Source organism: Meleagris gallopavo, chromosome 16, assembly GCF_905368555.1.
Source record: "Meleagris gallopavo chromosome 16, MGAL_WU_HG_1.1, whole genome shotgun sequence".
Taxonomy (NCBI): domain Eukaryota; kingdom Metazoa; phylum Chordata; class Aves; order Galliformes; family Phasianidae; genus Meleagris; species Meleagris gallopavo.
Genome location: NC_139419.1, coordinates 10,011,010 through 10,038,699, shown reverse-complemented (window position 1 = coordinate 10,038,699; position 27,690 = coordinate 10,011,010). Strand labels below are relative to the sequence as shown.

The following is a 27,690-nucleotide window of genomic DNA, read 5'->3' as shown; positions in this document are numbered from 1 at the left end:
CAGGTAGAAAGGGAAATGCAGTGTGCCATGTAAGAGCTACAGTGCAGCACTTCATATGGCACCTCACACACAGTGGATCTGTGATGTGCAGCAACAAGCAAATGGGAATGTAATGCAGGCTGACTTAAACCTGACTGAACACAAGTATTAGTTTTTTCTAAGTTGAACTCAGTGACAGGGTAGACAAAGTGAAGCTGCAGAGGTCACTAACATTGTCCTTCTTGGTGAGAGAGATAAGTCCTAACTCGGACACCAGAAGAAAATCTTGTTGAGGATTGTGGGTGAGCTGACGTTCTCAGATCAAGGTGCTTGTAGTCATCGGTTCTTATCTCTGCACATAAACTCAATGGAATCTTTTATGAATCAGCCAGAGCTCCCCAAGATTTAATAACAATCTGCTACAGCAGGATGTACTTATCAGCAGAAGGTGAGAGGTAATAAGCGCCTGTGCAGGGAGATAAGAAGTATAAAAAATCTGCAAGCAAAAATGTTCTGGACAGTTTCTGTTTAAAACTCTTTTGTTTTTTTAAACCACCTAGTTTTGGGGAGATTGTAACACGTGTTCCTTTAAACCTGTGTCTAATGTGTGCAATAGAGTTAGAAACCCCCTGAAGCCAAATGCCTGGAGGGGTTCTATTGACACGTTTACTTGCACACCACCTGCAGTACCAAATGGAGTAATCTTTTTTTTATTGATGTGAGGCCGCCTGTTCTTGTTCTTGGAGATTCACAGAGGTGCAGTTTGGTGTTGCCGGCAGCAGCCTGGGGTTCATTTCTTAGGGCTTTCTCCATCTCTTTCTTTCAGCAGTTCTGATCCCATTGCAAACAGGCACATCCGTGAGCCTGGAGGATGAGTTCTTTTCTGCTGTGCTGATGGAGACAGACAGGCACAGTGATGGAGCAGGTGCCCTTCTCTTAGAGCCAGCTCTGTCACTGCCGATTGGAAGGTGCTGGAGAGTGGATTCATAGAGCTATAAACCATTGTGCTGCCCTTGGCAATGAAACAAGGTCCTGTCTGCTGTCTTAGCCCAGGAGCAGTCTGACTTTTGTCTGCAGTAGTTACATAATAATTAACCGTTCCGATCTTTCCAGCGTTAGATTTATTAATATAAACCCACACAGCAGGTCAGCACCTTTCTGCTCCTGCTCCTTCAGAAAGGCAGGGTTTAAGGATTCTTTCTTACTGTGCCTTGGCAAGGATGTGCTGAGGACAGAGAATGCTGGAGGAGGTAGACAGAGCTGCAGGGCACAGAGTGAAGGGAAAGGAAGGCGTCATCTTGTGGGGATGGAAGAAGATGGGAAACCTTGGATTTGTGTTACATAACAAAAGATACAAAGGTCTCTGCATTCTTCATGCTAACTTAGCACCAGCAGCAGAACCACACGTTTTTACAAGCAGTATCAGAGTTAATGGTTAAGCTTCCTAGGCACTGGTGGTTGTTTTATAACAGGGGTAATTTGAGATTTCCTAAGCTGTGCTCTCCAAGGTGCCCAGGGCTGCAGCCACAGCTCCAGCTCTCAGTGCCGCAGCCCTCAGCCGTGTCCGTCTGTCCCATGGCAGCTGATGCAATGCAGGTTTAGTTGCCTGTGTCCAAATAGCCACTTGTATCATCTTCATAATAATTTTAACAGATACCTTGCAGAATGATGTGCAGCTAAAAAGCAGTCTGGATATTCCCTTGTTTTGAACTAAAATATTCAAGATGGAATTTATAATTGATTTGTTAAGGCGGTAGCCGAATGCTCTGCTGCTCAGGCAGGATAATAAAGGCTGTTGTCATTCAACTAGAATGGGGAAATCAGGGGCATGATTTGCTTTTGTAATAACATTAGAGCAGGCTGCCTTCTTGAGCAGTAGGGAAGATGAGGTTTCCAGCTGTTTCTGCAAGAGAGTGTAAAAGATTATGTTAAGTCTCTGGCGTTGACGTTTCAGAGAGAGACGTTTAAAACACAGTTTTCAGTGCTGAATACTTTTTCTACATCAGGTCTGTTGGTTTACCTGTAAGCAAGCGATCTCATGTAACATCAATGAGTATAAATTAAGCTCTTTTGTCTTGTTAAATCTGAAGCTTCCTTAATATTTTAACTTTTATAGGTAAAAAGGACAAGCTGTTGCATCTTTGTCCAACAAAAAGTGTGTTAGGAAAACAGGGAGATAAGAAAGCTGGTCAGGAAAGAGCGTGCAGTGCAGTGCGTGCACTTCCCAACTAGTTTGACAGCATCTTGCATAGAAAGGCCATGTGATAGAAACTGTGATGTTCAACTGCCGGAAGCTCAGTGTTATGTTCATCTCTTTTTGTGCTGGGTTTGTAACTGTATGTACTAAAATGCACTGTGCTGTTGCCTGACACTAAATTTGTAATGAAGAGGAGAACTGTCCTATTTAAAAGAAGTCGTATCGTTGATAGTTGAAGCATACACACGTTAAACAGAATTTGAGGTAAGTCTGAATAAAGTTATTCTGAGTCACTCTCCACATTAGTTTACATAAACCAGATACAACTTTTCTTTCTCTTTTTAATTAGGTTACAGCCATCCATCTCTGATAAAGCTTCTCCAGCAGCCACAGAACCTGGTAAGTGAATTCCAACATACTTGAAGGCATTCTCTCCCTCCTTGTGGCAGTCTTCTCCAATTTGTCTTAGGCTGATAATGAACACGTAATGACTCAATTTGAAAGTATGGTAAGATCTGCTTTTCCTATTTCTATTAGATGAAAATAGCTTGGTTGTGTTTAAGAAGACATCAGAAAGTATGTAAAGCTTTACAATAAGGAAACATTTGTCAGTGCAAGCACTTGGGATGTTTGCAGCCAATTTAAACCACACTTCACAGAGTTTCCAATTATTTGTTTTAGTTCTTGACTGAAGCTTTTGAGGCTGAAATCAAGCACAAGTCCTTCAGAGTGTAGTATTCTGTATATGAAAATGGTGCTTTATATCTGGAATGCTCTTTGTTTGTTACTGTTGTATTCTAGGTTTTTTTGCTTCTTTTTGGTTTGTTTTTGTTTGGTTTTCTGTGTTGTTTTTTTTTTTTGAGGGGAGTTTCAGTACTTGGTTCTCATCTCCTAAACATGAAGTTGATTAAACCTCTGGCATGTGCTTGAAAACTGAAGAGTTCAGCAACAGGATGATTTCAAAGCCAAATAACTGCTTCTTAAATTAAATACCTTCTTATTTCCTCAACACTGTGCTGATAGTATTTGGAAAAAAAGCTGCATTCTAATTCAGGCTTCATGTTTTCATTTCTTGGACAGGAGTTCCATAATCACTTTGTGGGTTTGTTTGTTCGTATTAATTTTACCCCTTTACTTTTAAACACCACAAGTTATGTACACGATACAGAGATGCACAGAGTTGTGATTTAACTGAGAAGCAGAATGCAGCCAGGCAGACCTGAGCTGCACGGCCTTTGGCTGCACACCAGCAGATCCCCTGGCTGTGCTGCCTACATGAAGTCCTACATGTCCAGGAGAGCAAAGCTGAGGCCAACAGGTGAGAGTAGTGCAGGTGTTCGGGTTCCCTGAGCTGAGCTGCTAATAGTTCTCAGTCCTTCAGGATGAGAGGAACTCTGCCTTTCCCAGAAACACAGTATTTCAGTATAAAAATAAAATAAGTCTGCCGACAAGGCTAGAAATTCTAGAGTTACTGAAGGCAGATCTGGATACGTGGAAGCACTAGTATTTCTACTTAACATTAAGTCATGGAATTACTTCTGGAGATGGCAATGCCTTGTTTAATGCAGTAGTAGGCAAAGTCAGATTTTAAACAAAACAAAAACCAGTTGTGTGGTGGCAGTTGCTAATCTTTGAGCTGGAAAAGGCTGCCAGCCTTAATATCAGGCCCATCTCTCCTGCATCAAAAACATGGGTACCCTGTTCTGGTTTCTGAAACCTCCATCAGTTTGATCAAGGGCAGAAGGTGGCACTAAGGCAGTCTGTCTCTGACTGCGCTGCCCATTCCTGGCAGCCTTCGCTCTGAGCCCAGCACAGGCAGAATGTCATTTCTGCAGGCAGTTTTGTGACACTGAGGCCGGAGAGCTGGAAGGGCAGAACTTGGGGGAACCTCACTGCAGACACTGGGGTCTGACTGCAGTGCCAACCTTAGTACTCAAAAAACAGCCTTATTGTTTTTTGAGTAACACGCATCAATGGAGAGCCCTTGATTATAGTTAACAACAGGATTGGTGTTTTCTTGGAGAGATGTTTTTTTGTTTATCTGTAATGCTCTGTGTACCCTCTTTATAGCTGGCTATAAAGAACAAAATATGCATCCATTCATTTGAGACCATAGCAGCTTGATATCAATGTTATGTTTCTCTTGGTACTGAGCATCTCATTGATAACAAAAGAGAAATTGACTTTTCTGCTTAATGGCAAATGTTGTCAATTGACTGTGACAACCCATAATCAAATTCATGACAGATTTATGGTCTCATATCTATTAATTTTATATGAGAATTGCCTTCTAAATTGATGTAAAAAGTCAAGTAAGAGTTCTCATATGTACTAAACAAAAACTTTGTGGTTATCTGCTAGTAAAGGCATTACTTAGATTTTTTTTTTTTTTTTTAAGCTTAAGTCTGTTGAAGCAAATAGTGGTTTAGAAGTAGTACACTTGTATGAATTACTGAGTCCTAGCTCACACTTTGTTATACCTCATGTGACTTTTAGTTATCTCAGAGTTCTGCTGAAATGTTCTACGTGTACTGGGGCTGTTCAGCAGAAGGCTCAGAGGGATCTCATCCATGTCCATAAATACCCAAAGGGAGGTGCAAAGAGGACACAGCCAGGCTCCTTGCAGCACTGCCCAGTGCCAGGAGCAGAGGCAGTGGGCACAACTCGGAGCACAGCAGTTCCCTCTGCCCGTCAGGCAGCACTGCTGTGCTGTGCGGTGCCGGAGCCCTGGCACAGGCTGCCCAGAGGCTGTGGGGTCTCCTCCTTGGAGCTCTCCCAAAGCCACCTGCCCGTGGGGCTGGGCCCTGCTCTGCAAGGCTCTGCTGGGACAGCGCTATTATAGGACTATTTCAGCAGTAGTAGCACCTGATTTAGGTCAGACCTTAATCAGGAAATGGAAAGGAGAAAAGAAGAGGTGAGAAAATGATGATGCTGACGAGCTAGAAATCTTCTATTGTAGTGCACAATAAAGAATGTACCTAAAATTCAGGGTAAGGCAGTGGGAAGGGTGGCTGTGAAAATGAAAAGCACCAGAACAAGAAATATTTAACTGGAATGTTTCCAGTGCAAATCGACAGGCTTCATGAAAGCAGAATATAGTTGAAAAGCATCTTCACCAGCTTGTCTGGATATGTCACAATCCATGTTCCTGAGCTTGATTTAATGCATGCCTCTGACTATTGGGCGGATAGCATGCAAGGTAGCTTCTCGCCGATCTCCTTGCTGCACTGCCCACTGCTGCCTGGTAAACATAAAAGTACAAATTTCTAGCTGTTATTTGTGATAAGAAAGAAATGTAACTGCCTCCATATCAACACGATATTTTTCACATAATACTGAAAGCTAACAATTTCTCTTCCTTTGTTTTTGCAGAGCACTTTTATCAACAGACCTGCCCTAGGGATTTTACCTCCGGAGAACTTTTCAGAAAGACTGAAGGAATCTTTGTTGTCAGTAAGTCTGAGATGGCTGTGATGAGTTACTGCATTCTGTATTTAGGGACATGGGTACATCAAGGGGAGATGTGGGGTCTTCGTAGGGAGCACCGTGGGTGAGCAGTTTGTCCGCCTGCTGGAGGGAAGCTCTTTCAAGAGACCAGAACCAGCAAGTGAGAAAATGGAACCTTTTTCCCCAGGCTTCAGTGTGAGAGGGTGGTGTGCCTGCTCTCAGCACAGATATTGCTGCTTTCAATGTGGATTCAAGAATTGATGACAGAATGCATTTTCATTTACTTCTGTTCACTGTGCTTTCATAGGAGGTAGCGTAAGTGGAGTGTGTTGAGCCTCTTCAGCTGCAGTAAGAGTCAGCTTTCCTCATCCCAGGCATGGCTGGTTTCCCATTATATTGAAACTAATTGCATTACATTCAATTTCCACTATAGTTGAGCTCAGTATTTTGAAGTGATTTTCCCTTTTTATTGACAGGTGGCTCCCAAGGGTCTGCCACAGGTGATGACCATGGCTTGTGGATCCTGCTCAAATGAAAATGCATTTAAGTTAATATTTATGTGGTACAGAGTGAGTAAAATATTAAGTGTTTTTGTTTTGTAGTTTTGAATGTAGAAATCTGTATTTATTCAGTAACATAACTGCTGTTACAAATCAAAGTAAGGGTCAGAGGCTCTGTGGGCGTGATGTTATTTATATTCACCTTCATATAGGTTCTTTATTAAAAAGCCTTCATCTGAGCTTTCAATTTCTACTGGTACAATTTCAGAAATTAAGAAGTAAAGGAAAGAAAGAAAATGTATGTGGTATTAGTGCTTATTCTTTGTTCACCACATGATCAGCTGTTTCTTCTTCCAGAAATGGTTTAACCTAAAACTCCAGGAAGGTCACGTATTCCTTGGGAACGGCCTCTCCAACAGCAGTCATCTTTCTCCTAATGTGTAGGAGTGAGTGGACAGACTGGCTTTGCCTATTTGTATATTATTAGGGCCAACATCTTAAGCTGACAATTACCTAAAATAGTTTGTCTTACAAAATGCACATTGCAGTCATAGGAACCACAGTCTTCACTGCCTCTAGTTTGGAATAACAGAATTAGTAACTTGTAGCTCGGGTACAAATTCATTGATTACAACTAAAGGAAAACTGTTGGTAGCTGTTTGTTTTTGTTTTGTTTATTTGCAGAACAAGGAGAGGGGCCGTAATAATGTCACAAAAGAGGAACTGGAATCATGCATGATTAACCAGGTAACGTTGTGGGCTTTTTTACCATACAGATGTAACACTGGCTTGGGTTTCTAAGGGAAGACTGGGAGGAAAAATTAGTTTTCCTGTCTCTGAAGTGGAATCACAGTTTTGTAAACTTAGAAAATGGGGAAAGACAAACTGCTTCCAACAAATACCAAGACTTGCTGCTAGTATTCTTCTGCATCTGTCCACACAGTGAATCTTGGGAAGATCTTCCTTTTTTCATGAAATACCATTTGCAAGAAAGAGAATTAGGTGATGGATGGGCCCATAGGGATTATTAATACATGCACATTTTTGCAAGTAATATTGACTGTCCTTCTCATTTTTCGAGAAGCTGTGATCTTATGGCTTAAAACTAATCAGGAGGGTAGTTAAAACTCAACTGTATACAGGTGGGATGAGGAAACAGAGATATAACAGAAAAACCTCTGAAGTCCTACTCAGCTTTCAGCTGAGCTGGTCTTGCTCATGCCAGGCACAAATCTTAACTTGCAACAATAGCAGAAAACTGCAAATTTAATCTCTTCTTTGAGATACATGTAACCTGCTGGTCTCAGCCCCATGGTTGTCACCTCTCTAGTGAAAAGCACTGCAGTTCATTTGCATGAGATTACTGACTTCATTTAGCTTTACAAATGGAGGAGGGTTTGGGTTTTTTGCTTGTCTTTGGAATTAAAGTTCTCTGGTGTTGCTCACAGTGCCCATACTAATGAAAGAATGGCACCTAACAGCCTGAAGGAAAAGGAATTTTCTGATGCCCAAAGACTTGTGGAACTGACTGTCACCTTTTGGCCAGGTTTAGCTTTCTAAAAATGGAGATTCACATTTGAGCTAATTGAGTTTTCTTTACAGTTTGAGGGTGGGAAATTTTCAGACTAACTTATGCCTTTCTCTGAGGGGTTACGAATGTTGGATCCTTGAGCACATAGCTGAGATTAAAGGTCTAAAGAGTATGTAAGTGGTAATAAGCCTTTTGTTCCTAGGGTAAAAGGGAAACAGGAAAGGTAATTTGTACTGGGGGTTAGCTTAAATACCTCCTTCTTCTGAATTGCAGACAGTATACAGTTGCATGTTTTTCCTCATGGTTCCTTTTTCATTCATGGTGCAGCACATGAAAGCTGTGTGCTGATCTGAGCGTGCTCCAAGTGCAGACAGTCAGACATACACGTAGGAGGCAGCTCTCACTCACTGCTTTGGTATCTCTGCCTCCTATCAAGGCAGTCTGTAGCATACAAAGAAGTTGCTCATCAGCCCTTAGGGAATCCGCTGTGGTGGGCTGCCCGTGGCCCCACCATCCCTTTAGCAGGCTCAGTGGTCAGACCTTAACCCTTCCTGTCAGCCATTCCTTTCTCCTCGCACATTTCCCCTGCCCTGTGCAGGTTCTCCTTAGGCTGCAGTCCCTCAAGATAAAACTGCTGTGGCGTGGGTTTTCCACAGGCTGCAGCTTCCTTCAGGGCTGTGCAGTGTGATTTGCTCTGGGTCACTTTAACCTCACCACAGCCTCTTTTGCCCATTCTGAAACCTGCTCCCCAGCAGCACTGCGGGGCTCAGCTCTCAGGCCTGCAGCCAGGGCAGTCCCACCTCTGCTCAGGGGCCTCACCACCCCCACACATGGGTACACGGTGCACAAGTAGTTGTTTGTACCAGAAAGGGCTGATTGCACTGAATGTTCTGCTGTTGTAAAGCAATAGTATTATCAGTATAAATTGCCAAATATTCATTAATGCTGTGATATAACGTAGGAGTTCAGGCAGCTCTCAGGGGATGACACGTGCTTTTGCGACCTGGTGTAGGGAACCTGCTTTGGCAGGGGGGTTGGACTTGATGATCTCTGGAGGTCCCTTTCAACCCCTACGATTCTGTGATTCTGTGCTTCTTAAATGTGCCAATGTAACCATCTTTGGTGGCTGCTGCCTGGGGAGGGAAGGCTCTAGGCAGGGTGTGGGGCAGCAGCTGAGCTCTGGTACCGTGCTGACCTCTGTGCTTTGCTTCCAGCCCCCCGGCTGCCCCGACTATGCCATGCTCTCCTTCATGGGTGGCTTCCACGGAAGGACCTTCGGTAAGAACTGCCTGCCCTGCCCTGTGCCTCCTCCCCAGCCCCGCAGTGAGCTGCCATCCTGCTGCAGACTGCGGCTGCTCTGAGACAAGCAGTGCCAGCAGAGTAGATGCAGACCTATGAGCCTTATAAGCCCCTCCAGTACTGAAACTATCCTCGAGTGGCAGTGGGATTTAATCTCAGATCTTCTGAATATGAAGATCCCTTCTTTTTGAATCCAGGGTTTCCTGCATGTACTAGCAATCTAGCTCCTGGGGTGAAATTGCCACAACGCCAAATGTGATGATACTCAGGTCAACGTTTTATATCAGCTTGGTCCCAGCCACAAACTTGTTAGATACTCATTAGGACTGTAATTCAGAGCTCCATGGCTGAGTGGAACCCACCTATCCAGCACTGCTGTTCAGTGACAGAGGTTCTCCTGTCCTTCTGGAACAGTGCATATGGAAATGGATGCTTAGAGGCTACAGCACTCTGCCTTGAATAAATCCTATTACTCAGTATTTCAGGAAAGGAAAACATGGAGCAATTCAGAAAGTCCTGACGTCAGACAATTTTTCACCTCTTGTAGCTTTTTTCCTGTACAGTTCCTTGTCAGATATCTCTGTAATTCTTGTTATTTTGGGCTTAGGTTGCTTAGCTACAACTCACTCTAAAGCAATTCACAAACTGGACATCCCCTCACTGGACTGGCCTATTGCTCCATTTCCAAGACTAAAGTACCCTCTGGAAGACTTTGTGAAAGAGAATCAACAGGAAGAAGCCCGTTGTTTAGAGGAGGTAACAAATTCACTGGCAGCTTTCTGTTAATTTTGTTTGGAAATGATGAATGGTGTTAGTAGGTTTAGTTGCTTTTCACTGAAGGAATGTTTTCAGGGATTGGAACAGCATGTGATTAAAACAGCATTCACTGTTGTTTACAGTTAGCAGTTTGGCCCTGCTTTGCAGAAGAGCAGCCAGTCTGCTATCATTACATTGTACCAAAGCGAAAGTTCAGGTGCAGAAGCAGCTCGTTATGTCCTGATGAACTGGTCTGCCAGATTTTGCAAAGAGATGTGAGCTAACAGAGAGCTCGGTGTGTGTAACTCTTTGCACAGAAGATCTGTACCAGTATTTCAGTTTTTTCAGCTTTTCTGTGTTAGTCTTTGTGCATAAAGACATTTAAAAGAAAAATGATCCTCTGACAGCTGCAGGGAAGAAGCAGGCACATTCCGTGCCTTGCCTAGCACGGGAGGAAAGGAAGGTGAGCCGAATAGAGCTGCAGGGAGGCAAACTGCCTCCATGCACCCAAAAGATGGGATTCCTTGTTGGGCTTCCTGGCATCCAGGATCTGCCGTTTGCAAGGCGTTCTTTTTGAGAGACTGCTGCGGAGAGCAAAGCACGATGTGCCATGTGGAACAGGTTTGATCTGGGACACTGATTAGAAGTGACTGCCAAGGAGTGGGCTGAGTGCTGCACAGAGCACAGCAGCGCTGCGTGGATGGCTGCGCAGAGCTGGGCTGAAGGGGCTGCTCATTTAAACCTGCAGAACTTCAGGGGAAACTGAAAGCATAGCAAATTGCTGCCCTGTGACAGTAGCTTATTTGAGGGGGGGAAGTGGGATGTGAAAAATCAATCCACAAACTTCAGCCATTATTAAAAAGAAAAAAAGGAAAAAAAAGGAAAGCTGAATGCTCTCTTGAAAGTCTTTGAAGTTGCTTACTGGCACTCTTGGGAAAGAACTGCTTTATACAGCCTACATAGGCTGTGGGCCCTGGAAGCTGTGAAGGGATATTTCAAGTACAAGTGACACCAATAATCCTAATGACTGGCTCTACAAGGTTAATTAAAACTCCTCCGTAAGCCACTTACCAGCAACAGAATTTCTGCAGTGCTTCATCAGATAAACTTAAAAGCATGAGAAGTGAATAAAAAATGCAAATTTAGAAGATTGCCTTCATTCATACATCAGATGAGATTTGTTCTGTGCTATATTTTTTAAATCTGAGATGGAATGACAGCAGCAGCACAGCAAACTGCAGTGGTTTCAATGATACTTTCAGCTGAAATTTGCTGTACTTTTTACACTGTGGAGAATTATACAACTTGCTTACAGTTTGGTTCAGATTGTGGTTTGAACTTCACCAAAAATTCCAAACAAGAAGGCAGTTAAATCCCAGATACTTATAGATTTCTTGTGGTTCCTGCCACCTTTATAGCCAGGAATGGCTATGAAATGTTGAAGTGCTGGTGCTGAGCTTTTAATCTTTCTGGGAAGAAATATGAGAAGGTCATGAGAAGAAAAGGTAACATGAATTGATTTGCAGGTGGAAGATCTGATTGTCAAGTACAGGAAAAAGAAGAAGATTGTGGCTGGAATCATTATAGAACCAATACAGTCAGAGGGTGGAGACAACCATGCCTCAGATGACTTCTTTCGGAAGCTACGAGATATTGCCAGAAAGGTAATCAAGTGTTTCACTGCTCACACAGCAGTAGCTAAACGTGCATCATTTGTTCCCGTCTCCAGGGGTCTTCCTCTCCCTGGAACGTCACAAGCCTCTTCGTTAGCAGCTGGGCTAGTTACATACATGTATCCGTACAAACAACTGCTGTGGTCTGCACAGCCTTGTCTCTTACACTGGGCACACAGTTGGTGGACTCCTCAATTGTTGAGGGATTTAATCAACTTTAGAACAGGTGGTTTGGGTAATTTTTGGCTGGCATACTTGTGTTTCTACTCTTGTTGAAGTTAAAAACAAATCAAATCCACGGATAAGTACAGATGTTCCAAGAAAACAAGGACAAAGATAGATGCCTTGGTAACTGGAACACGGCAGTTATGTATTTAGAAGCAGTAATTCAGTAAGACCTACTTCATGCTTTTTGTTCCCCCCAGACATCTATGGGAGAAGCTTTTGTGTGCTCACAGAGAAGAGAATAGGTGAATAATTGTGAAATCCAATGCACAGTGAGTTGAAAGTCTGGTTAGGAAATATGGCAACACTGGTTTTGGGTTGAAGACAAGAGATTTGAAGCAGTGAAGGCAGAGGAAGGAGAAACATAATGTAATTGGCTTGTATGTATCTATTAATTGAGGGAGGTATTTTTATTTTGGAAATGCTGACTCCTGTTCTGTGCTTTTCACTTAAATCTCTGCAGCATGGCTGTGCGTTCTTGGTGGATGAGGTGCAGACAGGAGGTGGCTGCACTGGAAAATTCTGGGCACACGAGCACTGGGGCCTGGATGATCCAGCTGATGTGGTAACATTTAGTAAGAAGATGATGACCGGAGGATTTTTCCACAAAGAGGAGTTCAGGCCAAATGCTGTAAGACTTCCAACGAAACTCTGTGCTAATTGGCAAGGTCCTTTATGAGCACCTGACATGTCTGTGGAAGAGGCAAGCTTTCATTGGTGCTGCAGGTTCAGCTAGATGGAGCTGTTGTCCCAGAGACACTTGCTTTGTGCTTATAGGAGACATCTTTACTTTCACTCTGTTAGTCCGATTGCTGCCAGTCTCTCAAATCACTGATGGGAGAGAGTAGAGAACTGGGTTCAGACTAATGAACTGCTCTTCAGTACAAAAGGCACCACAAACCTGCACCTTTTTCTGCATGACTTGGCATTTTCAGAGCTTGTATGCAAGCAGTGTGAACTCTTATCCAGACTTATTCTTCATAGAAATACCACTTTAAATGAAAATGAAATGAAAAAAAACTAAACAAAAGGGAGAAGGTAAAGCTTGAACACCAAACCCATACAGACAGCACTGATTTCAACATAATCTGTAGCCTTGTTTCTGTGACATGACAGAGCAGCAAAACAGAACATGCTTAATTCATGGCATAAAATAGTAGCTCGCTCTTTATGCCAAGCAGGCAGCTTAGGGGACTTAATGAGATTAGTGCATGCATTTTCATGTACCATACGTGATCAATGTGCTGGTTTGCTTGCTCTATTATAGTGACTTGCCTGTTAACTTGTTGCACAACTCTCTTTCCACTCTTTCCCAAGCCCTATCGGATTTTTAACACCTGGCTTGGAGATCCATCCAAGAACCTTCTGCTTGCTGAAGTCATTAGGGTTATTAAAAGAGAAGACCTTATAAACAACGCAGCCCACGCAGGAAAAGCACTACTGACTGGCCTACTGGATTTACAGGTAAGCATTTTTAAGGGTTACTACAGATAAGAAGGAGAAATTCAGTGATCAGTTAGGGTCTGACCTCATCCAGTTTCAAATACGTGGACTGAGGAACTCCAGTTGGGCAGCACACTCTGATGGTAACTTAGTGGTTCAGGGGCTTCAGTGTAAGCATGAATGAACATGTCCTGTTTTGAACTCAAGTAAACTTTCCTTTAATGACTTAAGAATGTAGTTTTTATATAGCTTAATCCAAAATGAAAGGTGACCTCCAGAATATGTGAGGCTGTGATGCTATGTTTTTGGTTCTAGGAGAAATACAATGTTAAAAAGACACCAATATTTACAGCTGCTGCTAAGCAGTGTTGTACAGAGCTGAGGCCATTCTCAGCAAAGAGCTGGAGGAGCTGGGAGGGAACAGAATGAGGGGATATTCCACACCATATGAAATTGTGTGGAAGGAGTTCTGAAGGAGGTGGGACTTCATCTCTTCCACTGTTTGTGGGACACTGATCAGGGAGTGGATACGTGAGATACCCTGACTGTTTGCAAGCTCCAGTCCACCAGAACAGGAGGCAGCAGGTTTTCTGTGCTGCAGAATGCTTGGCAGAGCTTGCCAGCAGATGCCCTCAGTGACAGCAGCTGCCCTGCATACATCCTTCCCACTCTCTGCAGGCTCGCTACCCCCATCTTATCAGCAGAGTGAGAGGAAGAGGAACGTTCTGTTCGTTTGACACTCCAAATGATGCAACTAGAAACAAGTTAATTACAATAGCGAGAAACAAAGGTAAGAAAGTTTATGCGTGGATGAAGTTTCAAATGACAAACAGCAGGATACGTGTAATGCTTTGAATTTTTTCTTTTATCTGATGCATGCATACTAAAATATCCAAGACAAAAGTGAATTATAAACAAACTCTATGAAGGCTTCTCTGGGAGTAGACGTATCTCCTTAAACGTTTGTCTGAACCAGTCAGTTGCACGTACATGCACAGTTACTGCCTCTTTAGGTCTGATACTACTTAGAGAGACCTATGCAGAGCATTGTTTTTATAACCTCACTTGAATATTCCTCAGCTGTGAACCAAGGGGGATCCAGGCATGGCTTACTTCTAGAAACACATCAGGAATATTTATGTTAACATAACTGTCACACAGGAAAACTCAGGAAGAACTAGGAATTTTGTGGAATACCTCAGAACAAAATATACATTGAGTTGCATAAAGGAGGCACGGATGTACAACTACATGCCTCTGCTAGTGCAGAACTTCACCCAGCTGTAGGCAAGCCCTGTAGGTTTTAGGAGAGGAACCTCATGATCTGAAGCCTGTCTTTGCATTTAACTGTGGGCCCTCGGTTTGCAGCTGTTTTTGCTGTTGCTCACATATCTTGAAAGAAGTACATACAGTACATCTAGCCACCGTTAAGACATTGGTATGTTTTGTTTTTGAAAGCCAGCATGGAGAAAAGGGTAAGGCATTTGCTTCATGGTGCACCAAGGCTATGCTTAGAGGCAAGGTAAGCTCAGCTCAACAGTACAGATTTTCATGGTCCACACCCTTTAAAAAAAAAAAAACCTTGTACTTAAAGTAGTGCAGCACTGCCAGCACTGAGATATTTAACATTTTTGTCATTAAAAACGAAGTTGTTTAAAAACAAAAGTGTAAAGAAGCCTGTTAGGTCCATGATGGAGGCACTTAACCCATAGAGTACTGCAGCTTTCGAGTGGTGGTTCTGAGCACTGTGCTGCAGGGAGCTTTTCCAACATCTCAAGTGTTTCACAGAATGGCCTCTGAGTGTTCTTTTGAGTTGCAGTGAAGCCTGAGGCCTCCGCACTACTGCTGATGTGCTTTGTGTCTGTAGGACTAGCAGAGAGTGGGGGGAAGCTTTTACTGACCCTCCTCAGTGAGGTACGACCTGCATTTACTGGATGTTGGGCAGTGATGACTGAAGGAGCTCTTCTCCTCGCAGGTGTTGTGCTGGGAGGCTGTGGTGACAGATCGATCCGTTTTCGTCCAACGCTGATCTTCAAGGACCACCACGCACACCTCTTTCTGAACATTTTCAGTGACATCTTGGCAAACTTCAAGTAAAAAGCAGTTCTCTCACATGGAACAACTAACTGATTATGAAAGTAGTTTGCATTAATTCATGTCTTCTCCACTTACAAGATAAGTGTAAAGTCATAAACTGAGGTTTGTGTTCTGTCTGTAATCCTGCCCAAGGCAAGCTGCTCCGTGCAAAACAGCACAGGCAGAGCACTGGTACTGCTCCCCAGCAGGTACCTGCAGCGCTCCGACGCGGCGCCTGTAGAGGCTGTGGCCCTCCATCTTTGGGCCGTGCAAACTGCAGAGCCCTCCCTCCACCTATGGCCCTGACTGCTTGATTTGTCTCAGTAGGACCTGGTACAGCCCATCTTCACAGATAATCCCAGCAGTTTTACTTGTGTCCAGAAGCAGCCACAAGTACAGCCTAACACTTAAATGCACAAACAAGTCCCTGCTATGAAAGAGCCATTCTCTGATGGCAGACAGAATAAAAGGCATTTCAAGGAAAGCTTTGCTTTCCACCACTGCCAAGTACAATATTTTACAGACGAATTGCCAGCTTTATTCCCCTAAACACTGGTCTGCCATACCACGTGAATCGCAGCACTGCGCTACTCAGCCGTTAGCCTACAGGTACTGCTTGAGGTGTAATGCACAGCAACGAGTGTGGGGCTGAGCAGAACAGAAGCACTCTGTCCTTGCCCTGGAGGTTTAAAATTTTGCCTTCTCTTACAATCAGAGCTGTACAGAAAAAGCTATACTGAAATGTTTCTAATTTGACAAAGCTTAGAGAATCGTGCAAAGCACATCATTTCCACCTCTGTCAGTGATCTTACAGTTAGGAATATTTTCCCATTTGCCCAAAATGCACCATAACAGCCATTAATTTTAGCTATTGCAAGTTCTACGTTACTACTTGACTATCTTGTAAAACTACAGCAGAATTGCTTGACTGTGTGACACGAGAGCCACTACTGTGTAGAGTCACAGTAGCAGTGAGTAGTCCCAACTGCACATTGTAACGCAACGTATTTCTGTGCTAATAGTTTACAGAGGTCTTCTGGGAAGCCACAGAATCAAAAAAATGTCAACACTTTGTTGTGTTGTAGTTGTTCTGGACATCTCTTTACTGTGAACTCTTTGCTATTTGCTTCAGGCTAACCTGAATTAGTTCTGGTACCTTTTTCAGTTTGTTTTCTTGGCTAGCAGGCACCTGGCTTTTCCTTACTGGGTTGAACTTTTTTTATGTTAATGCACCAAAAAAGAGGGACCACATTTGACACTAAAGTCGCCCTATTAGCAAGTCTTTAATTATATGTAAAGACAGAGCAGTTAAAGCATTTATACATGCTTAAAAGAGCTACCAAACTGTGAAAGGTTTCTTATCTTGCTACCTTTTAATCGTGGTTTTCCCATTTTATTTATTGAGTTCTGGTATTGGACAACTCAAGAAAACTCACTTCTGTTAGCTTAAAAAGAATGGGATTTCTATAAACCTCTCTGCAGAACCCAGAATTCTGGTACCAGCTGGTCAGGTTTTTGAAACAGAGGTTGTTGAAATCTGGAGAAGGGTCTGGTGGACTGGTGTTCAACAAAGCCTCATTGTCATCACTGTCCTCATAAGAGTTTTATCACCAAGAGGAAAGTCAAACTTTCTGAGAACTGCATTTGACTGCATTCTGGGAATTAGGTAGTTTGACATATCAGTGCAGTAGTTTTAGTGTCCTAGCAAGTCTTGTACTTTTACAGAAGCAAAGGTCCAGTAATTTGAAGTCTTACCACATCCTCACTTTTATGATGAATACTCTAGATGTTTTTATAATTTTTACTAACACTCAGTAACTGTATAATTGTGTACAACATGCCGATGAGATCATGTTAGAGAATACATAGAAAGCACTGCAGCTGAAGCATATGAAGTTAATATTGTTTACAGCATACTGTGGACAGTGCCAAATAAATGTTTAAACCAATACTTAAGTACACTTCATGGTGTAACTAGTAATTGTACACAAATTCATAACAGAATGACATCTCGTGTAATCAGTATTCTTAAATAAAATATTTATAATTGAACTTCCCCAAGGCTCTTTATTTTACACATAGCACACGCCTAGACTGAATCATTAGTGCACATTAAATATATTCCTATGAAGAGATGCCTCCATAAATCATACTGTATGCATACAGACCACCTCAGTCAACTGACTTTCTGCTGCCATAGTATTTAAGCCAAGGAAGACTTTTATTTTCCTTTTGATATTGCTGCACAACTCACTATCAGCCACAATTTAGACGAAGACCCCAATTAGGAGACATTCAGTGTGAATAAACAGTAAATCAGGGTTTGCCTTTGCATTGCAACAGCCATTTTACTTACCTGATCCGCTGATCCACTGAGATGGATTTCAATAGGCCTGAGGAATAAACTGAAAAGCACACTCCAGATGTCACTGCTGGTGAAGGTTAGTTGATGTGCTGTCATTCAGGTTGGAAAAGATCTCAAAAGTCATCAAACCCAACTGTTAACCTAGCACTACCACTAAGCCACGTCCCTAAGCACTACATGTTTTCTCAATACCTCAGCTATGCAGTGGGCAGCCTGCTCCAATGCTTCGCATAACCCTCTCTGCAGAAAGACTTTTTGTAATACCCAGCTTAAACTTGAGGCTATTTCCTCGTCCTATCACTATTACCTGGGAGAAGAGACTGAGCCCTGCCTTGCTAAAGCCTCCTTTGAGGTAACTGTAGAGAGCAATAAAGTCCCAGGCTTCCTTTCCTCTATGCTCAACAATCCCAGTTCTCTATCTGCTTCTCCTACGGCTTGTATTGCACACCTCACAGCCCTGCTGCCCTTCTCTGGAGATGCTGCTGGGCCTCCATGTCCTTGTTTGGGGCCCAAAGCTGAACTCAAAGTGTGGCTTCACCAGAGCCAAGCTCTGACAGATGCTCACCTGCTCCTGCTGGGCACAGGATGACAGAAGCTAAATCTCATATCAAATGAAGTAACAGCTAGAAAAGCAGTATAAGGACTTAATTTGCTTTTGACAATTAAAAAAATCTTAAGACGTGGTCAAGTTACATTCCCAGATTTAAATCCTGCTCCTTATTTCTGCTCAGGTTTTGGCTTTGGCAAAGGAGGAATCACAGTAACAGCAGAAGCCAACCTCTGCCCTTTACAGACACAGGTGAGGTGATGAGCTCCACTCACACAGGTGGTGTGCCATCATCAGCTCTACCAGTTCAACAGAACACAAGCTACACCTGTTACACTTCTCAACTGTAATTCAACACAGCTTGCAATTGTCTTACCTTTTCTCTCTTTGTTTTAGGTTAGGGCAGTGGGTGGGTATTTGGCAAGGGTGCTGTAGATGTTAAAGCGAGCCCAAATCAGCACACAAATCAGGCAGTACAGAGCAGCTGGACCACAGCTACACAGTAATCTATGGTGGGGTAAACAGAAGATTGGTGACTTCACAGTCTCAGATAATTTTTTGGCAATATTTACTGTTTTTGCAACTCAAGTGTTACAGCAGTGATTAAATGACACGCATACATACAACCTAAAAACAACCCCCCAACATGAATATATGCAGAGAAGGACAAGTAGTTCCGAATTTCAACATAATGATTATTAAAATCTGAACTGAGAAAGGGCTCCCTGTAATTCATAGTGCCACATATGAGGAATGTTGTGTTCTTCCTTTATTTCAATGGGAAATGAACTAGCACTGAAGGCACTTGTAGGGCTGTCCCAGCCTTTACCCACCCGGACATCAGCTGTGCAGCAGCACACAGCCCTGCATACCACGTTCTGTTTGCACCCACACAGCCACCAGCCCTGTGTACTCAGGAGAGTTGGTCCAAGTAGTGTTTCCTTAACACTGATTTTTTATGATTGTCAGGAAGCCTTTTCAGCATAATAACTATTAATTGCTAACTGCTCATTAGTACATGGGCTAGTATCGCTCTGACACCTAGCATTATTTATCATACGACTGTATGGGACCAGTTTAATTTCAACAAGTTTCCCAGCTAACCTAAACCTTGCTACAGGTGAATTTGAAATGAGGATGCTCTGACAGTCACTGCATTCACTCTGAAAAGAGTGTCACATTTACCCTTAACCTCCAGTGCGAGCTGAAACAGTGCAGGGCAGCAGCAGCACCTCGCTGCCTGTGTGGCTGTGTCCTGTGTGGTACCAGCCGTGGCTGCAGCACTGCACACTCTGACTGCATCCAAAAGAAGCACTCCTGCTCACTGCTCACCCCATAACCCTACTGCAACAACACTTACTTACCCAGTGGATTGCTGGTTACTGTTTCTACACTGAGCACACATACTGTCACATGGGAAAATGATAGAAGTATGTCAGTTTGATAAACTAATTACATGTCACGCAAGAATCCACACAAGGAACAATGCAACAAGCGACATCACCAGCAATCTGCTGCCGCATCACTGCAGCTCTCCAAATATTTGCATAAACTTCTGTCTGTCCACAATCTGGCCGTATTTAAGTGTGAAATATAAGATCTCTGTGCTGTCATACCGCCTGAACCGGAGAAGCAGCTCTCCCCTGGCATCCCCAACCTCATCCAAAGTCATCACCGTCTCCAGGGGACAGCAGATGTCGTTGCGCCTCCCCCAGAACGTCAAGTGGGCCACTTTGACAGTTCTTCCGCTTTCACTTAAGTAGATCAGCCCAATAATTCGTCTGAAAAAGTAGCTCATCCCGTACAGCATCACTGCAGCAAAGACGGCGATGCCGGCTGTGTAGAGCAGCACGGTCTGGGGCAGCTGCTGCTGCAGGTGCAGGTAGCAGACGGGCGGCAGCACCAGCAGCGTGGTCGCGGTCTGCAGCAGCTTCAGCCTGGACAGCACGCGGCAGTACCTGATGCCCGGGAACCTGTACACCACGTCGAACTCTTCGCTTTTCCCATCTCCAGCCTTCTGCGGGGCCGCGGCAGCGGGAGCCCAGCGGCGCAGGAGCCGAGATGGCACAAATTGCGTCTCTCGGCCAGGGGGAGCGCCGCGATTTCGCAGACACACAGACGTGCCGAGCGAGCGGGGGGGGCCGGCAGCTTCCTTCTTCCACGCGGCTTCCCAGCGCAGGAATCTCCCCAGGGACGGCGCCGTGCCGCCGCTCCTAACGCAGCACAGCCGGACCTGCGGGCAAGCGAACCTGACGGCCCCGGACTCCATCGTTTGTCGGGGGAAGGAAAAAAGCACCGCCGCACGGCGCTCACACGGCACGGAACGCGGGGCGGCGAACACGTTAAATAACAACTGAAATCTCAGAAAAACGGAGCGCAGCGTGCCCCGAGGGCGGCCCGCGGGGGCAGCTCTGCGGGGCGGGCGCGGACGGAGCCCTCATGGCGCGAGGATCCGGCGCAGGGGACCAACAACCACCCCGCCGGGCCCGACCTCCCCGCACCCTCTCGGCCCCGGCGCGCCGAGACACGTGGCGTTCCCTACACGGCACTCCTCCCTTCCCCGCTGAGGCGACGGCCGCGGCCCAAACGAGGACCCCGGGCCGGGCCCCGAGCACGGCCGCCTCCCCCCGCGCCGCGCCCCGCCGCCCCGCTCACCATCGCCATGGCGCCGCCGTCCGGGAGCGCGGCCGCGCCGCCGCCGGCACGACACCGCCCCCTTCCCGGCGGGCACCGCGCGGTCCCGCCGCTCCCAGCCGCTATGGCGCCGCCGCAGCGCGCCGTGCTGTGTCTCTTCGACGTGGACGGGACTCTCACGGCGCCGCGGCAGGCGAGTGGAGGCGGGGGGCGCTCAGGGCTGCGCGCTGCTCCCCGAGGCGGGCCGGGCTGTGCTGGGGCCAAGGGGGGCAGCGCCTGTGCACGGGGCTGTGCCCACAGCTGTGCACAGGGATGTCGGGGCTCTGCCCACAGCTGTGCACAGGGATGTCGGGGCTCTGCCCACAGCTGTGTCCGCGGCTGTGGCGGCGCCCCCTGCAACTCCATGGAAGGCTGACGCCTGTGCACCGTCTCATTTTGGACCGTAGAAAATCACGGCGGAAATGGCGGAGTTCTTGCAGAGGTTGCGTCAGAAGGTGAAGGTGGGCGTTGTCGGGGGTTCCGATTTCGAGAAGATCAAGGAGCAGCTCGGCGATGATGGTAAGGGCCGGATGGCTGCGCGTTGCCCCGCGGGCACGGCGCTGCTCCCGGAAGCGCGGACCGTGCCGGGCTGTGCCGTGCCGTGCCGTGCCGGAGCGTAAGGCCGGGGCTGCGCTGGTCTCACGGAGGAACGCACAGATTGCAGTCCTGTTTGATGCTTTAACCTACGTAACGCTTAAGGGAACTGCACGTTTGAACACACGGGAAGTTACTGCTATTGACGTCTTTCTGTTTGGTTGCAGTGGTTGAAAAGTTTGACTACGTGTTTCCAGAGAATGGCCTCGTGGCGTACAAAGATGGGAAGTTCTTCAGCAAGCAGGTAGGGCTGAGACTGCCGGGGAAACAGCATCTTCTAAACACTGCTTTGTTGGAGCTGCACAGTCCTCTGCAATCACCCTTCTCATCAAGGTCACATTTTCATAGATTCATAGGCCTGGGTTGAGAAGGACCACACTGATCATCTAGTTTCACCCCCCCACTATGTGCACGGTCACCAACCACCAGAGCAGGCTGCCCAGAGCCTGTGGCATTGCATGACTGGGTCTTCAGGTCTAGAATGTTCTTTGTGACTCCTGTAGCTGCTCTCGGTAGTAATTCACAGCATACGTTCTGATGTGCCTTGCAAGGCAGAAGATAAACAGTCTACCTGAACATAAACAGCTGATTCTAGATGCTCCAGTCACCTTCCTTCTTTCACCATGAGTAACAGACATGACAGTTTTCAAGATCATGGCTGCAGCTGCTAACTTGAGCAGTGTTTCCCAATTCATTGGGATGAATCTCTATATCTTCATGTATGGCTACAACAGATATTAATGCAACTTTTTTTTCCAGTCTCCTGCCTTTTGTGGTTTCCTTTTAGCTCAAATACTTAAAGGGAACATCTGAAATGAGAGTTTGGTTTCAGGGTTCAGAAAAAAAAAAGTGGGAGCCTTTAGTTAGTATCACCTGTGCATTAATGGAGAGTTGCTTATTGAAAGGCCATTGCTCTGTGTTAGTAACAACTGATTATCCAGCAGCTGTGTTCTCCATGCAAACTGTTTTGAGGATCTCCAGTTCTGGACATTTGGTTAAATGGGCATTTATTTTGTTTAGAACATTCAGGGTCACCTGGGTGAGGATGTGCTTCAAGATGTTATCAACTACTGCCTGAGTTACATTGCAAAGATTAAACTGCCGAAAAAAAGGTATGTGCACAGGTGCATCTCAAGGCACCACCTAAGAGCATTGAGCATAAATGTGCTAAGCAGACGCCTCAGAAAAAAAAAAGCTTTGTGTTTTAGGAGCTCTGCATACAGGAAACAGATCAATCCATGCTTGCAAACACAAGCTGCCAGCTGGAGCAGGTGATGATGATTTAGAAGGCTGAAAAACAACTTTGCAGGACTTGAAATAATCACTGTCATATGAGGGAAGGAAGTTCAGTTTTGAAGTAGGACTATTTTTTTGTATGTTTGGAATTCAGAAGCATCATGCTTTCCAGACAAGTGAAGCCTGTATTAAGATGAGTTCTGTGGTGTGTGGGAGTGCAGCTGCTAGTCTGTACCGTACCATATGTCAGACCAACCAGAAACATCACCAAGATTCCCCAGATCTCAAAATTCCACCCAAAAGCAGGCAGAACAGCTGCTAGGGCCCAGAAGTCACACTGACAGGATGCTTCAGTCATGCTTTTGAAACCACATCATACATTTAACATTCATAAAATAAAGGTCCAGAAGACACCTTGGTGTCAGCACTACTTTCTTCCCATTTTTTAGATGCAAAAGGATGCTGAAGGATACATCTGATTCCCATTGTCTTTAGAATTAAAGAAAGCCTCCTTGTTGTATTTGGTATTTTGAACATTGTTTCATCTGTTTCCTGCCTGGTTAATTCTCTTTCAGGGGGACTTTTATTGAATTCCGAAATGGGATGTTAAATGTGTCCCCCATTGGAAGAAGCTGTAGCCAGGAAGAACGAATTGAGTTCTATGAACTTGATAAGGTGAGTTACAGCTCTCAAAAAATATCTGGCAGAGGCAGCTACAGCCAGAAATTGCTTTAAAAAAAAAAAAAAACCTTCTAAAATGAAATAGTGGAAAAGTATGATGCTGATTAGTTTAATATCTTTCTTCAGACATCAGGAAATAGATACAGTAGTTAGGTTTTTTGAGTAGTAGTTAACTGATTACTTGGGTAAGGGGCAGGCTTGGCTCATGTTTCTTTCAACCCCAATCCAGACCACTGGATGTCCTCCTACCTGTATGTAAAAATTCCTACAGAAACCTGTCATATGGAAAACTATCCTTATCTGGAGTTCTCTTTAGTATATCCATCCTGCTCAACTATTCCTTTCCAACTCTTTCAAGCCTTTTAAACAATCCTGGTACTCAGAGCTTTGGACATTTTGGTTTTTTTTTAGTTATATTTTTATTGCTGAATTAACACAGCATGTAGCTGATCTCTTTTTTTTTTTTTTTTCCTTAAACAGAAGGAGCATATAAGAGAAAAATTTGTAGCTGATTTACGAAGAGAATTTGCAGGAAAAGGCCTCACATTTTCTATAGGTATCACATTTGAAATAATTCCATTTGAAACACCATTTCATTTAAATCAGATTGTATCCTCTCGTTGCATGCAAATCAACCTCTTCTCCAGCCCTCCTTCCGTCCCTCCCCCCCCCATTTGGCTTTCACTTGGTACATTTTGCCAAAGGGAACTTCATTTCCTGGCATCAATTCAGTATATTTTAATGTCACCTGTGACTGATTCCACTCATTTTTAAACTTTTTTTAAATCAAAGAATTGATTATAAGGTGGACTTAATTTTCCACATATATTTCTTCCTTTCCCCACTACTATATTACAGTAATTCTTGCCTTTTATTATTTCTCAGTTATAAAAAGCATATGGGTGCCATTATTGCTGTGTGCTAAAACACTGAGGCACAAATGAAACACTCTGCTGCAGCTTGCTGCAAATACATTTCTGGCACCTGCTTCAACTGGGAAACACACCTGTGTATTGGTGAAGTCCACAAATTTGGAACTGAGACAGTTTATCCTACTCTTTAACATTAAAAAAAAATGCAGATCTAATCTCAATACTGTTGGTAAAAACATCTGTCCCATCAGGGTGTATTACAAAGGCTGGTTTAGTCCTCTTTCTGTTCTGAAAGACTTACTTGTATCAAGACAGGAACGCCCACATGAAGCAACCTCATCCACACCGAGGATGAGTTAAATTGAGTGAAGTAATCAAACTGAGATTCAGTAGCATTTGGGAACTTACAAGACTTTCATATTTGTTCAGTGGGTAAACAGAAAAATCACTGTAACACGATGGAAAGCACAGCAGTGATAGCACGGTAGCAAGGTCCCAGGCTGCAGTAAGTGAGGACTTGCTCAAATGCAACAGCCATGGGCACAGAAACAAAGGAAAGCAGCTGCTCACCTTCCAAAGGCCTCAGGTACACAGGGATCTCCAGTGAGACACCCTCACCTCTACTGCCAACCCTTAAATGAGGTCTGGGAAGGGGTGGATTCTGGCTCCAGCCCTTCCATTACTCAGTACGTTGCCTGCACCTGAGCTCCTCTGGGTTGGCCTTGCCTTCCTACCAGGTGCTCAATCACTGGTTCAGGCCATGACTTAGCATCTCTGCTCAATCACAGTAACTCATAGCCTATGGAATATTTTCTGTGCTGTTAAGAAGTAGGTCCAGGGTCTGACTAAAAGTCATACTCCATTTTGTTCTTCCTCAGTTGTCACAAATATGTTCTTAAAATATAACAGAGCTTTCCTGGTTCATGTCTCTCTTAGGAGGCCAGATAAGCTTTGATGTGTTCCCAGATGGCTGGGACAAGAGGTACTGCTTAGGAATCATTGCAGAAGATGGGTACAAGACTATTTATTTCTTTGGAGATAAGACTATGCCAGTGAGTATATTGTTTTGTGTACGTGTTTCAGGGCTGCTATTTTAAACTGCAAGTACTGTAGGTTCCTGTCAACTGCCTTATGCCTGACAAGAATTGAATTTAGAATAGATACACGTATATGTATATATGAGTTATTATCTCTCAGAAACTAACATTAATATAAGTAGGGTGTCTGAAACTTGAAATAGACCTTGCCTGCAAATTCTGTTCAGTTATGCTGCTTGCTTTTACATTTAGAAGAAAGATGCCAGGCTACTGCTGAGTGCTGGCTACTTTCAGGAGTTATAATCCTTTCATCAGTATCCTCTGACCAGTAACCAGTTCCAAATGCAGGTGGCACACTGCATGCTCTGGATCACAGTATTGCAGCAGTAACCCACCTACCTTAGTAACAAGCACTGGTTACATCAAGCCTGCATTTCAGCTTGACAGTAGGCAGTTCTAATAGTGTCCTCGTGGTCATTTGACAGCAACGTTGTAAGTTGGAGCAAAATGGATATTCTTTTCAGGATTTGCTATACAAACTCTTTCTCCACCCCCAAGACCACGACTGTATGTGAAGTTAAATAATGTTAAATAAATCCTCTTCTGCTTTTTACCTTCTCTCTTTTCAGGGTGGGAACGATTATGAAATTTTCACAGACTCCAGAACTGAAGGCCACAGCGTTACGTCCCCGCAGGATACAAGAAGAATCTGTGAAGAGCTGTTTTTTAATTAAAAGACTTTCTTTTAGGCTTCACATTTACCAAATGGTTAAGACAGCTTAATAATTCAAACCATTTTCATTCTGTATTGTTTTTGTAACTGGTGATAAATACTCAGTGCTTTGCAGGTGCAAAGGGAAGGGTTTTAACTCAAGAGAACCTGGGTGACTGGTGAATAGAGCAGAGCTCATTTAGGACCATCCTTTCACGGTTTCTATTAGCAGAAGTACTTTTTGGTTAGTTGTGGTTTTGTTCTTTTTATTTGTTTGCTTGTTTTTTTTTTTTTTAAAGTCATCAGCCCAAATGACTTCATTGTATCTCATGTGTTTCCCTGTGGAGCATTACTTTGGGAACAGTAATTAATTTCACTTAGAAAACTAGACATTTCTGGCCAGGTTAACCTGCAGGACTTGATTCCTCATGTCTCTGTGCTTGAAGTCACAGGAGCTACTGGAAAATAAAGGGGTGATATTATTACATTGATGCATTGCTTCAGATACACCTGACAGCATGTTTTGTAAATCTGTGCAGGGAAAAACGTACTTAGTTTTTCATCTTCTTTTTTCCTTCTTTCCCTCACTTTAAACTAACCAGTAAAATTTCTTCGCTAATTAATTACACTGCACTCCCTCCTCATCTCCCCCATTAATCTGCCTGTTGATGATTTATGGCCTTAAAGTTGGCCTGCAAGGCTTTTATGCCTTGTTTTGGCTTTGAAGCTGCTATTTAAAATAAATATTTTGAAGGCTTTTTAAAAACACATATAAATAACCTTGTGCTGTGAAGACACAAATTTTAAGACATCAGAGTAAAAGATATGTTTTACTATTTATTTTTTTTGAAGGCAGAACTGAGCCTGAAGTCCCTAAGCTTTCTCATGTTTCAGTGCACAGTCAGCTGGTGTGGGACCTGTCAGCACTGGGAGGGCTGGGCCACCCGATGCTGGTTTCCTCCTCGCCACAGCCTGCACTGCCAATGCACGGTACATTAATGGACCCTCTACTTTTTGCAGACTATTTTAAATCTACAGTGGAAAAAAAAAGGAAACCCAATATTAAAATAACGTGAGTGCAGCAACAAGATACGATTTTGTCACTTATTACACTATTCCTGGTAAGAATATGGGTAGGCGAGATTTTTTTTAGTGCTACAATAAATGATGTGTGTTTCTGTTAAAATTCACATTGAAGCATGGCAATCAGGAACTGTTAATACAACTTCTCTTGTCTGGCATTTGGAAACTAATCTCTTCTGGGAATGGTTTACTTTGGAAAAGAGAATAAAAATCTCATCATGGAAAAATTCTAACACTGTCATTTTGGCAAATAAATTATTTTAAGCAGATCTGTTGTGTGTTTCCTGTATGTACAATGAAGTTACTTAATGTAATGCTTCCCATTTCAGGTTTGCATGATTGTTAACGGCTTAAAAAGAAAAAAAAAAAAAAATGAAGTTCAAAGGATTTGCAAAAGAGGTGGTGGATGCTCTGATGCTGTCATCCAAAAGTTCTAGCATAATCCACTTCTCATAGGCACACTTCCATAATGTAATTCAGCCTCAACCATTTTAATGAAAGCAGATGCTGGACCAGACCCATTAGCATTATGAGAAATGTCTCTAAAGAGAACCGCAGCCTAATAGCTGCTGCTTTGTATGTACACAAACGTGATGCAGCTAGTTATTGCATTACTTCACAGTTGTTTCCTGTTTGCAAAAACCTATGCAAAACACCCTGCGAAGGACCAAAACCAGGTTTGCTGCATGTATCGCCACTGCCAATAGTCATCATCTGCCTCTCATGCCACCAGATGAGGAGCAAACAGAGAAAGAGCCCCTGAA

General features: G+C 44.0%; 3 protein-coding genes across 7 annotated transcripts in view; 2 read left to right on the top strand and 1 right to left on the bottom strand.

Annotated features, from left to right (window-relative positions):
* Positions 1-17,178, top strand: part of ABAT (4-aminobutyrate aminotransferase) — a 40,834-nt gene extending 23,656 nt beyond the window's left edge. Inside the window, exons 6-16 of the mRNA XM_085237790.1 lie at positions 2,526-2,575; positions 5,549-5,629; positions 6,100-6,192; positions 6,808-6,870; positions 8,869-8,932; positions 9,561-9,709; positions 11,236-11,373; positions 12,071-12,238; positions 12,925-13,071; positions 13,729-13,840; positions 15,026-17,178. Coding sequence (XP_085093916.1) covers positions 2,526-2,575; positions 5,549-5,629; positions 6,100-6,192; positions 6,808-6,870; positions 8,869-8,932; positions 9,561-9,709; positions 11,236-11,373; positions 12,071-12,238; positions 12,925-13,071; positions 13,729-13,840; positions 15,026-15,147 — 1,187 coding nt within the window. The 3' untranslated portion in view covers positions 15,148-17,178. The remainder of the gene's footprint in view (positions 1-2,525; positions 2,576-5,548; positions 5,630-6,099; positions 6,193-6,807; positions 6,871-8,868; positions 8,933-9,560; positions 9,710-11,235; positions 11,374-12,070; positions 12,239-12,924; positions 13,072-13,728; positions 13,841-15,025) is intronic.
* TMEM186 (transmembrane protein 186) lies at positions 500-20,830 on the bottom strand. Of its 4 annotated transcripts, none has more exons than XR_014886852.1 (4): positions 20,694-20,830; positions 19,403-20,271; positions 18,415-18,545; positions 500-1,882 (listed from the first exon to the last, which is right to left on the bottom strand). XR_014886852.1 is itself a non-coding variant. In XM_085237792.1 (2 exons), the coding sequence occupies exons 1-2, from the start codon at positions 20,700-20,702 to the stop codon at positions 19,561-19,563; spliced, it is 720 nt and encodes a 239-aa protein (XP_085093918.1). In that variant the 5' UTR covers positions 20,703-20,830; the 3' UTR covers positions 18,590-19,560. The 4 variants fall into 4 exon arrangements, 1 of the variants encoding a protein (XP_085093918.1); XR_014886851.1 differs by lacking the exon at positions 500-1,882 and adding an exon at positions 13,898-17,580; XR_014886850.1 differs by lacking the exon at positions 500-1,882 and having other exon boundaries at positions 13,898-18,545.
* Positions 20,723-27,195, top strand: PMM2 (phosphomannomutase 2). 2 transcript variants are annotated; one of them, XM_085237794.1, is made up of 8 exons: positions 20,723-20,865; positions 21,119-21,230; positions 21,473-21,549; positions 22,326-22,417; positions 23,117-23,216; positions 23,703-23,778; positions 25,031-25,146; positions 25,761-27,195. In XM_085237794.1, the coding sequence occupies exons 1-8, from the start codon at positions 20,797-20,799 to the stop codon at positions 25,863-25,865; spliced, it is 747 nt and encodes a 248-aa protein (XP_085093920.1). In that variant the 5' UTR covers positions 20,723-20,796; the 3' UTR covers positions 25,866-27,195. The 2 variants fall into 2 exon arrangements, with proteins under 2 accessions (XP_085093920.1, XP_085093921.1); XM_085237795.1 differs by lacking the exons at positions 23,703-23,778; positions 25,031-25,146.
* Positions 27,196-27,690: the final 495 nt, after the last annotated feature.